Consider the following 13,799-nt stretch of genomic DNA (forward strand, 5'->3'; position numbering starts at 1 on the left):
ATTCGAGTACAACCTTAAGGTTTGCTTGTTATATAAACCTAACACAAAACGTTTGGAAAGTTGACTTACGTTTCGTTTGATCATACCTCCGTTGTTACGTCATCAATTGCATCGCGTTATATATCATTGTGAAGCTTACAATGGTACTCGTACCCCACGAGAAAAAAAAGTGCTAAAAGTTCTCACGATGATAACGTTACGTATATCCTGCTATTTATCTTTATCTTGTTTGTGCGCTTGGTGTGAATTTATATAATAGCTAGCTAGTTAGGTCTGGAGTACCAATGCTGCTAGCTACAGATATATTTAAAAAAATACTGTTCTCCTTTTTAATCAAATTGGTTTGCATTTATTTTTAATCAGGGCGGCCTTGAAACTTTGGGAACCGTGATTTTATATTGTTGGGCAACTTAGTTTTTGGCTTGGAAGTTGCCAATATAACCCACATGAGCACATAAACCACGCGTTAACTACTTCTCACTGAATTCCTTAAGAAGCTTGAACAACACGTCGCAGTTTTATTCTTATTACTAAACAGAAATGACCAAAATGAACGGGCACTGACCATACGCTATCTTTCACTCAGGCTGCTATGTGTTTTTGTAATACATGTACGTCTTTATAGCCACCGATAGAATTGCGTAACAGTTACCATCTCCTTCATGACCTCAATGAAAAGCGGACTGCAGGCCGATTTGAGCTCACGAGAAACAAGGGTTCAAACAAACAAAGGGGCGTTCTCTGACAGTCGGGCTTCTCTGACGCAGTTAGGAATTGCCGTTTTCGTACTAACGTTAACGTTACATATTTTCTTGTAAAGTTATTCTACGGACCGTATTAGAAAACCTAGTGTTTCGCGACCCCATAACGTTACCTTCGCCCAATGAAATTTAGATAGGACACTCCTTGCTTCGCCAAATGATGTGACCTTTACGCATACGACTGACATCTTTTCGATCCAAATAACCGCACAGGTTGTCAAATTTAAGTATGCTTTGCATGATTTATGTTTAATGATGTTCATATTTGATTAACCCCTAATTGCTGCAAGGATGGAATTCCCATCATTTACCGTCTAAGCTATTTTCTCATTGATTATGCAAATGAGGCATTCATTTGCGTGGTTTTTATCTGTCGATGTTCCTCTCCTTGCCATTTACATGTTTCAGAAAACATTACGATGACCCACCCAACATCTGCTTGAATATCGCTACAAACCCTGCACTTTGAACTTTGACTGCAAGATGGCGTCGTAGCAACTTTTGGTAGTGGTCGGGGTCGTAACATTCTAGAAGTTACTATACGGTGCAAACTGTTTTTTAAGTAACACAAGTATCAACAGCAACAACAACAAGACCCCAGGAGACGTATAGAGACCGTGGTACAGCCTGACCATGTCGTCGGACGTGAAGTGGCCGTTCCCCCGGCGGCCCGGCCTGCTGTGGAACACCGCCAGCACCGTCACACTGGCCGCGGTCGGCGGCTTCAGCAAGTTACTGATGAGTTAGTGCCGATAACTTCGTTTTTTTCTATGTCAATAATTGTTCTTACTACTGTGATTTGCTACCTTTTGTACAATTGAAAATAACTTACTCGTCCTGTCCTTGTAAAGCAGAAAATCACTAAAACAGTTAACGTTATTATTATTAATAATATTACAATTACTGGTAAGTTAGATCAAGGAAATTAAATAGGTTAGATAGGCCCCTTTACAAATCGGGTAGAGTTTCTGGTACGTCTTGTTTAATTATAATTCATTATTTATGCAAATAAGGTTTTGATTACCATGTGTCCAAAACCTTATTTGATTGAAATTTGAGAACTTCCTGTCACAAAGTGACTAGCATATGGAAATATATTAGTTAATATATGTTTTCAAGAGACCATGCAAGGACAACAACAACGAACATATTACTGAAAACACAGACTCAAAATAGTTCCTGCCACTCCAGCAAGTCTGACCTTTACGGTTATCTTCCCTCTCACAAGCTCATGGTCACTCAAATAACTGTGGACACACACCAACCCAAACAAACTCACACACCAAAAAAATCTCCATACAGAGTCAATGGTCTCATTTCTTTGCCAAATATGACATACACGTAACATTATAAGCAATTGCACATCAAAATCACATTACTTTATGACCAACCCTTTGTAATCTGTTTCTGCATGTTGTCAGGAGTGCTGAACGATGCGCAGGTGTACAACATGGCTGTCCTGACGGAAGCCGTGGAAAGGCGCCACCCGTCACAGCCGCTCATCACAGTCAGTAACCACGCCAGCTGTATGGACGATCCTCTCATGTGGGGTAAGTGAGATGATCCTTCCTTTGGTCCTTTTAGCCTAGCGGTTAGTGTGTTGGGTTTGGAGCTGGCAGCCAGGGTTTGGAGCGGGTTTGAATCACAGGAGCCAGGAGACTGTACTACTTGACTCTTGTGTTTCAGTGGTTCCCACACCGACCCTGTGAGTAAATGTTCCACAGAGGGACATCGGACTCAGAGATTTAAGGACAAATCGTAGATAGAAAATGGGGAGTAGTGTAACAGTGGGTGGGGTTCAAGCACCACCAACTGACCAGTCTAACTGGTTCAGACCTTTTAGCCCAGCAGTTAGTCCGTTGGGATATGAGCTGGTGGGTTCGAATTCCGGGAGCCAGGAGACTGTACTACTCGATTCTTGTGTTCCAGTGGTTTTATTTTCACGGTGACCTGTCCACTGCAAATTCATGACACCACAATATGTCCCTTGTATGAATACTGTACTACAAATTGTTTCAGCTGTCAATCAAAAACACTGCAAAAACCTCCTTTTTCCTTTTACTGCAAAATAAAAGCACTCTGAAAATAAATGTATCTACTAGTACAGTATCTAGCAAATAGAAGCTCCTTCCTTTTAATTCAAAGGGGCGTATTGTAGAATTTGAAGGCAAAAACGGCAAATATTTTGAATTTGAAAAATCTACATCCAGATTCACATTGCATTTGTGATTAATTTATGACCTATTTCCAACATATTTGGATTCCCATCATTTTGTCACATTTCCATCATTAATTAACGACAGAAAAGCAAACCGCGCGAAATCATCCATATTTTTGGTCACCTACCACAAATAAGCCAGCCGTAGAATGCTAATCAACTGTTGCGGTCGGAGATCCTCGTGAAATTCTGGTCACATGACATGACGTCATTTGGGGAGTCAAAATGGCAGACGGCAGCAGTGTTACAGGGATCACTCGCAGCCTAACGCAAAAGCGGTTAAAGAGAAGACGCGTATATCTGTTTGATGCCTACGACAACTGGACAAGTTTGAAAGACGAGCTGCAGCTGGGGAGCAATAGACTTTGTGCATCACCTTCTTGACAGGTTTGTTTACTTTGTACTTGTCTTCACATCATGCGCCTCCTGCCACATTAATTCCACCCCAAATTTGTAGATTAACTCTGATCTTTTGTTACTATCAAATTTGTTACTTGTAGTTGATTTTGTGTGATCACGGTCTGTTTCACTCGGATGTCTGTATGATAAGGTATTTGTGCAAATGATTATGCACCGATGTACACCCACATATATTTAGCACTAATGGGTAAGTTGTCGAACTATCAGTTCACAGTTAGTTTGCCAAATTCCTGCTGTCTACAATTATATCATGTGTGTAAAACACAAGATGGGACTTCAAAGCCCTTACTGCCTTTACTTCATTTCAAGGAAGAAATCGCAAATATTGACAATAATCATAATTCTTAAACCCCATAAACAAATCTTGAAAGAGGGCAGTATATATGGAGGCAGGGGACTTTTCTGGACTGAAAGAGTGAACGTCTGACTTTGTCAACTGCTTCTGGTGGTGCTGTGGGAAAGCAAAGGACTACAATAAATTCATGGTGAGTTTTTCTACACCAGCTTGAGATTAAGCATGGATTGTGATGACATTTGGTGTTTGGCTAGTTCTTGGGAAGACAAAGGTCAATTTGAGGACTCAGCAGCTTTCTTTGGTGCTGCAGTAGAACACACTTCTTGTGTATCTCCTTTTCTTGACATTACTGTCTTGATGTAATTGCTGACTTCATATTACTGCTGTATGTAATTGTTGTGTTACTGATAGGAGTTTTGGAAGGGCATGCAGCATCATGTGTGCGATGAGCATGATTGGGCTCTGGGAAGATGCAGGCACCATGATGATGAAGATGACAGTGAAGACGAAGGCCTGTCTCCCACCAAAGATACCCAAAAGAAAACCAAAACTTCATTGGTGCCAGGATTGTTGCCCACAAGAGGCTAACATGTGTTGTATAAGACGTGGCTAAAGAAAGTGGACAAATAGCTGTGCTTCAGGTTAGGTCTTTATTCTTGATATGTAACAGGAACTTGAAGCAAACCTAAAACTAGTAAAAGGAACATATTTGGTCAGAGTGCATTTCATACTGACAAGTAACTTGATAAAGACTGGCATAAAATAACAAACTGTTACTGAATTCTCATATCTTAAGCATCTCAAACAATGGAAATCCTCAAAAAATTGTTTTTGCAAATGTGCAGGTCAAATCAGTCTTGTTCATGCAATTTTGAATGTTACATGCATGCCATCCCATAGTTAATGTATATTTGATAAAAAAAGTCATGACATTTGGTTATTCAATGACAACAAACTTGTGTATACATTGTATGAGCATATTTGTGTATGATATGGAATTGAATGTATACATGGGCAATCCCTTGTTTTAGTGATTAATTTTGGCTCTCTGGCATCATTACAAAAACATACAGACTAGACTAAGCTCCTTGTCCTTTAGTTACAAGAGGAAATTCCTGAAGAAATCGGAAAGATGGACCCCTAACATGTTGAAGGAGCCAAAGAAGTACAAGAATATCTCCCAACTCCAGGGGCTCATCATCTGATTCAGCAAGAGGATCACATCAAGGAGAGGCATGAACCAGAAACAGCTATGGCTAGAGAATGACCCTAGGCAGGGTGGTACCTCTCTAGTTCTCTACATTACCAGCACCACCAACCACAATGCTTGTGCAATAGCATCGTTCACTGAAAAATCCTACAACATAGAGGAATATTTGAACTTAGCCATACAATTTCAGATTCAACCTCTGCAGAGATTGAGGCACCAAATTTTGTGTATAAGTTTTGTTCACATTCTGTTTTACTTTATGTTGTGCATCCAACAATTTTCAACTTAGGTGTACTTATTCGCCAAAACATGTCACCTTCATACTTTGCGGTTTGGAATGTAACCTGTGTATTGTGCATTTGGGTCTGGGAATGTGTCGCGTATTCGCCAAACACAGCAGCTTGGGATCACCACTTTGTTTCCATCGTAAAGGCGGCCAGACTGCCACAAGAGAAACTGCCTGTAAGCCGCATGCCTGAACTCCTTAACCTCATCCTGTCCATCCTGCAGCCCTAGTAGATCATTACGGTATGCTCTGGCAAGTCTCAGTCTCCCCTCATCAAGGATGTATAAGTCCATGTCCTGAAAGTAGAGCATTAGCAGTATTAGTAGCATATTGATAAAGTATATTGCACATATTTGAGACTTGTAAATAGCAAGGAGTATAGGGGATTAACAGATTGTGACAATTGCGTTATCGAGTTCTGCAGTAACAATGTTATAAGAAATATAAATTAGATCCGTATGCAACCTTATCCGTATGCTACATTTGTTTGCAAATATTATTATGTACATCATACTTGATATTATCAAATAAACACCAACCACTTTCCTGACATGTTTGCCTAATCAAAAATTATGCGTTGTTATAAAAAACTAAATGCAGTTTACTGTCAAAGTACATGTGTACTATGTTTGCAATGAATGAAGAATTCAACTTTAACATGTATATACTAGTATGTTTACAGAATAAAACAACATGTTTTGATCTTGTAGTTGAACTTACTGCAAGTGTTGATATACAAGACTCTGGCCCACCAACGCAACACTGTCGCTCCAGGTCGGTTGGCATCTCTCTGCAATGGCCACAGGTGCACCACTGCAGTCCGTTACTGTTGTTCGCACTGCCACCACGACGGGCACCGATTTCAACAATATCGAAAACCAGCGATGGCAAACGCTCGGTAGCTTCCACAAGGACATCTGTGAGCTCATCAGAAGTCAGGCCTTTGATCCAGTCCTTGGACAGAAAGAATGAAACAAAATGGTTAATTAGGAGTGAATGTCAGTACAAATGTATAAGGTGAAATAGATGATATGTTTGAAGATGCCAAATAGTGCTATTAAAGCAGTTACTTAATAAATTGAATGTGCTTTTGGAAAATTCTTTACAAAATCATATCCAGTGGCTTTGAATAACTGCCATTTGGTGCTCTCTACCTGGATCAGACTGGATGTCTAAACTTCATCAATGTATGTCAATTATGTTCTTCACCTTCATTTCCTGGATCTTTTCAGTACTCAGTTGACTTCTGGCACCCCCCTCCTCAGCCTCCTGACCACTTCCACCCCTTCCTGTAGCATTCTGGCCACCTCCATCCCTTCCTGTAGCATCCTGGCCACCTCCACCCTTTCCTTTAGCATTCCGGCCACGTCTACGCCTTCCTGTAGCATTCCGGCCACCTCCACCCCTTCCTGTAGCATTCTGGCCACCTCCACCCCTTCCTGTAGTATCCTGGCCACCTCCACCCTTTCCTTTAGCATTCTGGCCACCTCCACCCCTTCCTGTAGCATCCTGGCCACCTCCACCCCTTCCTGTAGCATTTTGGCCACCTCCACCCCTTCCTGTAGCATTCTGGCCACCTCCACCCCTTCCTGTAGTATCCTGGCCACCTCCACCCTTTCCTTTAGCATTCTGGCCACCTCCACCCTTTCCTTTAGCATTCTGGCCACCTCCACCCCTTCCTGTAGCATCCTGGCCACCTCCACCCCTTCCTGTAGCATCCTGGCCACCTCCATCCATTGACTCCATATCTCCTTCCTGTATCAGAGAAACACATGAGAAATGTTTATATTGTACATTATTGGCTTGTCTGATTATATATTCCCATGGTCATGTTGTGCTATGTTATTTGTTATCTTGAAAACAAGCGGAGAAACATGCAATATACGACTTGCAGCACATTTTTCAAAATTCATAATTGCATAAACAATGTATCCAGAGCGTAAGGTCATTGCCCCGTGTACACTGCATATTAGACTCGGATGAGTTCGGGTGAGTACGAATGAGGTGTTTAGACATTAGTCTCCAAGCAGACCCACGGCTTGGCAAAGACCGTATCCAACAGGCAGAAGGAGTTTCTATAGCCAACCCAAGTCTCATAGCTATGAGACTTGGGTTGGCTATAGAAACTCCTTCCTGTTGGATACGGTCTTTGCCAACCCGTAGGTCTGCTTGGAGACTATTTAGACATACCCATCCAAGACAGTCACGTATGTAAACAATGCTCTTACTTATAACCCTAACTAAAGTAATTTCGACCGTCGTATAAATATTGGAACATGGTCAGGAAGCAAATGAACTGACGCTCAATGTTAACAAATTAACAAAGCTATGCTCTTGAGCACTTTACGTAGGATGTGGTCAGGTACAGAGTAATTGTCAACAACCCTTTGTGATCCTTTGTGGCACCAGTTTGAAGTGGTCTCTAGCTACAAGATCCTACGCTTGACCCCTGGCAAGTTCACAATGACCCTGTCGAGTTCTACGATTCATACGCCGGTAGGAGGGCCTGGTAGAGGCTACCACAACACACGGTTGTTTAACTGTGTGAACACTGCAGTGTGTGGGTCTCTCAGAGACTACAACGATATCATGGCAAAAATCTACGGCTTGCTAGATACGTACTTTCACAGCAGGCAGCTCCCTGACTGGCGCGAAGTTTTCTAGAATTGAAAGTGTTTGATTGGCTCCTCTACATCATGTGACTATTTCCAGCGGTTTGATTGGCTTGTAACGATGTACAAAGAGAGCCCTCTATCAATTTACATTGGAATTGCAGGGTACAATCTATAAAGACGGATGTAAAACTTGGCCTGACCTGAGAGACTCCCTCAATGACGACCAGGACTATGATTTGGATTATGCTTTAGATTATTATGATTTGCTATCATCTATTGACATTATTATTAATTATTATTGTTCCTCATTATTACAGTCAGTGGACACATAATTGTTAACCCTTAGCCTACATTAACTCAGTAGTTAAGACTAGAGTAGACCAAGGAGAGTAGACATATGTTATACTGTTCATTATTGTCTGTCCATCCACTTGTGTTACATGTACATGTACTTGCAATTAGCCTACGGGCAGGAATTTGAAATAAACTTTTCTTATATATGATAACAATAACAAAGCAAGATAGTTTGGAAACTGGATTCTGTGTCCTGGGAATGATATTTTCCATCAAGTACAAGTAAAACAAGCACCAGTCTGTTACACAATGACGAAAATAAAACGGCACAGAGAATTTCCTAGAACATAACAGACAGACATAATTTGCGTCGTGGTGACAAGTGATACTCACTTACTCAGTAGTTTGCCAAACGGACTGGCAATCTGGTTGATCGTCAGGAGATATTCCACAGGCACACACAGGATCCTGAGCTCTCGTACAGAGTACTACAGACTGTCCCAGCTCACAGGATAATGTCTTTATATATCTCACTAATCAGCCACGAATATTCTTTTGTTATTGATAGACTAGACTTGCGAGTTCTCACACAGAAGTGTAAGTGCAGTATTCCTGTCAATGCCATTGTTATGTATGTAAGTGCTCGCAGGCGCATAATTAGGTGTAATAACAAGAACACAGTACAGGAGTCTTGAATACATTTGTACCTCCAAGATCAAAGCAATTGGACAGTGCTTTGATCTTGGAGGTACAATGTATTCAAAGGTTTGAAAGAGAAGGACCCCCTATCACTGTCTATATGCATGCTTAATATATAAGATGCAGATATAGTTATAAGAGTTATATAAAACAAGTGTATTCATAGCCACTGTCACATCATCTTCTTATTAGTAACTCATGCTTCACTCTAACCCACCCTGCAGGGATCCTGAAATGGAGGTATCTTTGTAGCAGGAAGCAAGTCAGGTGGTAGGTGATGCTCTAGATCTCATTTGCATTTAATTTACCATTCTGGTGAAACTTACCGTTATCAAAGTTGTAAATTCTTGTTACTGTTTGATATTTACTGTGGTTTAAGACCTGAGACCCATATGGACACTAGTTTGGGACTTGAGTTGAGGCCATCTTATAACCCATGTGGTTAAATGTTTCCTAATGTGTTCCAGGACTCTTGCAGCCGAAGATATCTGCTTTACTAACAGACTTCATGCCATCTTCTTCTGTCTCGGCCAGACCATACCTGTGCGGAGAGGTCAGTGCATGAATGTTCCTCTGTGAATGATGTGTGCTATTCTGTATTTATCTATAGTATGTATTTACCTTGCTTTCTTTACTTTTAGTTTGTTTTTTTAAATGATGAAATATTCTGAGAGATTTTGTCCTGTATCTCTGACAACTAACCCTATCATACAATGACTTGGGATGTTTGTGACCTCAGCTGTGTATGTTTAAATCAAACTATCCCGCCCACTACTTCTCATCCCTACAAAATTTATTGTGGAGGAAAGTCCTATCGCTGGACAGGTGAACTGTATGAAAGTATGTGACCAGGGCTTAAGAGAGGTAAATAGATTTATTTCCCACAATGCTACATATTGTATGAATTGATAATCTGATACCTGTTCAAGGAATGATAGCCTGAATGTCAGTATTATTTCGTACCCCAGGGGGAGGTGTGTACCAAAGAGGAGTAGATTTCATGGTGGAACAGCTGAACAGGGGAAGATGGGTCCACATGTTTCCGGAGGGTAAGACACAACAGAAGTTTGACTCATTAAGAGAAACCTATGATTCCCAATGAGGTTATGTCTGTGAAAAATATTCCTCCCCTTCATCCAATGATGGTCCAACAGCTATGGGTTATAAGGATGTTCATGCCGTGGCCATTGGCTGGTCAATGGTACTAGAATTTTGGCCTTATAATCAATATGAAATGCTGGATGTTTGTCAATTGATTCTTATGGAGTGTATCATGATAATATAGATCAGGCAAATCAGGACATCACTCAACATGCCTAGTAGATATAGAAACACCACAACCATGCCTTGTATTAGATGATGAGAACTTTAAACGCAGGTATATGTATATTAGATATAGGTAGTGGTCAATATTGTAAGATACTATAATTATTCAAAATTAGCGTATCATTTGATTGTTGATGGAGTTACAGGGTCGTTGAAGTCTAGTTTCCTGTAGTGCAGCCTGTCATTTAGTTGTATTGGGTACAGCACTCTTCATCTACATAATGTTTGATTTCATCTAGGGAAAGTGAATATGACTCAGGAGATGATAAGGCTGAAGTGGGGTAAGTACCTGTATGTCCATATAACTTCTTCTATAACTTAATATGATAACATTACAAGAATACTGTAGTGATTTCAATATGCTGTGGAGATTCCATTTTGTAACTATGCCATGTTTTAATGTTAATGATAACCCTTTCAGTACATTGTTTTTCTAACTCTCTAGAGGAAAATGGTTTTGGAAGCTCGGCACAGACACTCATTGAGTGGTTTGTTATTGTAATAATCATTTAGTCAAAAGAGAACCTTTATGTCTTTCTGATGACTGAAATTAACTCTTATGAAGAGACATGTTTCTGTCCCCTCTAGGTGTGGGAAGGCTAATAGAAGAATGTCAGCAAACACCTGTCGTTATACCTATTTGGCATGTTGGTAAGTAGAGGTGCAGCTTTGTTTTTGAATCTATTCAACTATCCAGGCTTTCCATATTGTGATGCCAAAATAATATCATCTATACTGATCATTGTATGCACTGTTTTTACTGTTATTCTGTCCACAGGTATGGATACAGTCTTACCAAATGTGAAGCCTTATATCCCCAGATCTGGGAAGGTAAGGCCAAAATGTATATCATTTTTATCGGTCATCTGTCTCGGAAACTCTTTATGTAAAACACCTAAATGTAAAGCTATACTGTTCAAATGTATCTCACCTGTATATTAGACAAGGTCTTCCACAGCTCCTTGTATGTCACAGCCTGTACCATGAATACAGGTGTGTAGACAGATGACATGAAAGTTTAGTAACCAATTGTCCGGAAAATCATTTTGGTCTTGTGTATGAATAGTTTGTTTCATTAACCAGGAGTTGGTCTGCAGTACATGTTTGTCAATTTGTGGTTTTCTTATAATCTTACAGAGGGTGACAGTGTTGGTCGGTCAGCCATTCCAGCTCCACAGTATTCTTACACAACTCAGGAAGGACCAAAAATCTCCTGTAAGTACATATAGACATGATTTGGGTGCTCAGCCATCTGTCATAGTATATAACAGCTGCCAGAATATATATATATAAGGGCATCCCCGTTCCATATACATAAGCCTGCATGTTGTACATGTGCTGAAGATTTCATGCCCAAAGTTTGTGTGTTTCAGGTGGAGAAACGTAAGGTCCTGACAGACCACATCCAGGACCAGTTTGTGAGGTTGAAGGCTGAGACCGAGGCTCTACATTACCAGACTGTAGACAGCTAATGATGGCTGAACTTGTTTTAAAGGAATATATGAAGTAACTGTTACACCTGGTAATGTTTGAGATTAACCTCCACCAGGCCTTCCTACAGGGTTATGGATAGTAGAACTTGGCAAAAATAGGGTGAATAGTTGGCCATGAGAGTCAGCCAGTGGCAAGGGTAACATTTCCCCTAAACTGTGCAGGCCAAACTCCTCCCCAGGCAAATCATTCTCCCTATTTGGCTAAATTTTATTATTGTTCCACCAGTGTAGTTATAATTACTCTGGTGAAAACTAGTTTGATATGATTTGAAGGAACTTGTATCATCATCATAGCCATACCAGTCTCAGGTCGGTATTGAAACTACAATGTAGTTGTTCATCTATTACATGAAACATGTTTATCTAAAGTATTGTCTTAAGTATTATTTGGAGTAAAGTCCAGGTTGCTGATGGTTCTATGGGGATATATGTAAATACAGGATGAAGTCCTAGGTTTGTCCTATAAAGTGTGAATGTTAACATTCAAGATTATTGAAAAGAAATGGAAATATACTGGTATCAATGGTCACACATACATTTGTCACATGGATGCGGTTCTTGATTCAATACAGAGTTTGTGACAGCTGATTTGTAGTTTTGTGACAATTCTTTGTTGTGTGTTAGGAATGTAGATATTCTTCTTCATTTTTAGTAGATTTAAATTATTTGCGTATTTCCCTTTGTTGTCATTAACAATTTCATTTAGAAATTTCCAAAGTAGATGTCCTTTAAACATTGTTGAATAGAGGAAATGAGACACTTTTGGAACGGTTGATTGGGGTGAATGCCAGATTTCTGTCAAATTTTCAGTTTCATTTAATTTGTTATACAGTTGTTGTTTTTACTAATAGGACTAAAAATGTTATGGATGGCTGTGAATGATTTTGGGTTGCAGATCTTATCTGTAGATGCATATGCCCTTTAACACCCAGTCCTGTTACAGTTTACTTAAGATTATGCTATCCAATTCTGTAACAACGTTAATCTCCAAGCAGATCTTCTGGTGGCAGAATGGAAACTACAAGCAAAGACTACATGTATGTCTATGGGCCATGGACATTAAAGTGATCATCTTCATCGAAACAATCTACCATGGGCTATTGACATACATGTAGCCTTGGCTGGCAGTTTTGATTTTACCACCAGATCTGCTTGGAAATTGAATGTTAACTTGATGCAGGTTTGGGAGCTCTATGATATGACTGGCAAAAGTTACTGACTTCTACACACACAAGAATATCTCAGAGACAACTTAAAAGGGTCCCATCTTGAATTCTGATTCAATTTGACATAGATTTAATTCACAGTGCAACATATACAAATCCATATAAACATGAATGTCGGCTACTTACTCCAAGCCTAACACATAATTGTTTAGATTCATACAATGTCGTAATTTTCCATGTCGCACCTACACTACAGCATGGAAATAGCTTCCTTCATTCAACAATCTTCCAAAAATCATGGTAGATGTATTGTAGCTTCACACAGGCACTAAGATAACAGTCCTCAGTACCTACTCTCACTATCCTGAATAATATGTAGATAATGCAATAATTGTTAAAGTCTGTTCGACTCACATTGTATACTTCAATAGCAGCCTGTTGTTCTTCATATTACTGTAAATTCTTGTAATTTTGCAGTGATTTTATTTTGCAGTAGCAGGCCTAGGGAAAAGGAGGTTCTTGCTCTTTCAAATTTGATATCATTCTGTAGTACAATAGCAATACGTTGGTATTGCAGATTTTCAGTCATTAACTCCTGGTGGTCACCAAGAAAACTGTGGAAATAAAACTGAAAGTTTCAAGGTTTACAGTATGTTTGATAAATGTAATAGAATTATTCTTGACAGTAGAAAATTGCTTTAATTCGATAATGAATCTGATCTTCACCACACAATACAATATACTTTTAGCAGCTACAGTACCTGTACTGCTCTTTTAGACTCTATAACATTTGAATATAACATTATATGAATATTTCCCCTCATCACACAGGTGACATACATGTATATATAAACCAATTTCCTGTACATGTGTGCTGAAGAAAATTTGATTGACAATCCTGAGGCAATGGCAATGCCATATGTAGAAAGCCTTTGACATGAATGTGATGTCTTTTTATCATTTTACAACCACACATGTCACTTCATTAAGTATATCTGCCATTGATGTATCAAATG

At 39.7% G+C, this 13,799-nt stretch overlaps 2 protein-coding genes across 5 annotated transcripts; one reads left to right on the forward strand and one right to left on the reverse strand.

Annotated features, from left to right (window-relative positions):
- Nucleotides 1–1,183: 1,183 nt before the first annotated feature.
- On the forward strand, nucleotides 1,184–13,430 carry LOC136437349 (tafazzin-like). The gene is made up of 10 exons (XM_066431915.1): nucleotides 1,184–1,503; nucleotides 2,183–2,311; nucleotides 9,023–9,068; nucleotides 9,266–9,351; nucleotides 9,767–9,847; nucleotides 10,364–10,405; nucleotides 10,713–10,775; nucleotides 10,903–10,955; nucleotides 11,262–11,339; nucleotides 11,498–13,430. Exons 1-10 carry the CDS (start codon nucleotides 1,395–1,397, stop codon nucleotides 11,594–11,596), a joined length of 786 nt encoding a protein of 261 aa, XP_066288012.1. The 5' UTR covers nucleotides 1,184–1,394; the 3' UTR covers nucleotides 11,597–13,430.
- LOC136437341 (protein qua-1-like) lies at nucleotides 4,326–8,624 on the reverse strand. Of its 4 annotated transcripts, none has more exons than XM_066431902.1 (4): nucleotides 8,497–8,624; nucleotides 6,400–6,945; nucleotides 5,911–6,144; nucleotides 4,326–5,486 (listed from the first exon to the last, which is right to left on the reverse strand). In XM_066431902.1, the coding sequence occupies exons 2-4, from the start codon at nucleotides 6,934–6,936 to the stop codon at nucleotides 5,223–5,225; spliced, it is 1,035 nt and encodes a 344-aa protein (XP_066287999.1). In that variant the 5' UTR covers nucleotides 6,937–6,945; nucleotides 8,497–8,624; the 3' UTR covers nucleotides 4,326–5,222. The 4 variants fall into 4 exon arrangements, with proteins under 4 accessions (XP_066287999.1, XP_066287997.1, XP_066288001.1 ...); XM_066431900.1 differs by having other exon boundaries at nucleotides 8,493–8,622; XM_066431904.1 differs by lacking the exon at nucleotides 8,497–8,624 and adding an exon at nucleotides 7,813–7,942.
- Nucleotides 13,431–13,799: the final 369 nt, after the last annotated feature.

The sequence above is a fragment of the Branchiostoma lanceolatum genome, chromosome 6, assembly GCF_035083965.1.
Source record: "Branchiostoma lanceolatum isolate klBraLanc5 chromosome 6, klBraLanc5.hap2, whole genome shotgun sequence".
NCBI classification, from domain to species: Eukaryota; Metazoa; Chordata; class Leptocardii; order Amphioxiformes; family Branchiostomatidae; genus Branchiostoma; species Branchiostoma lanceolatum.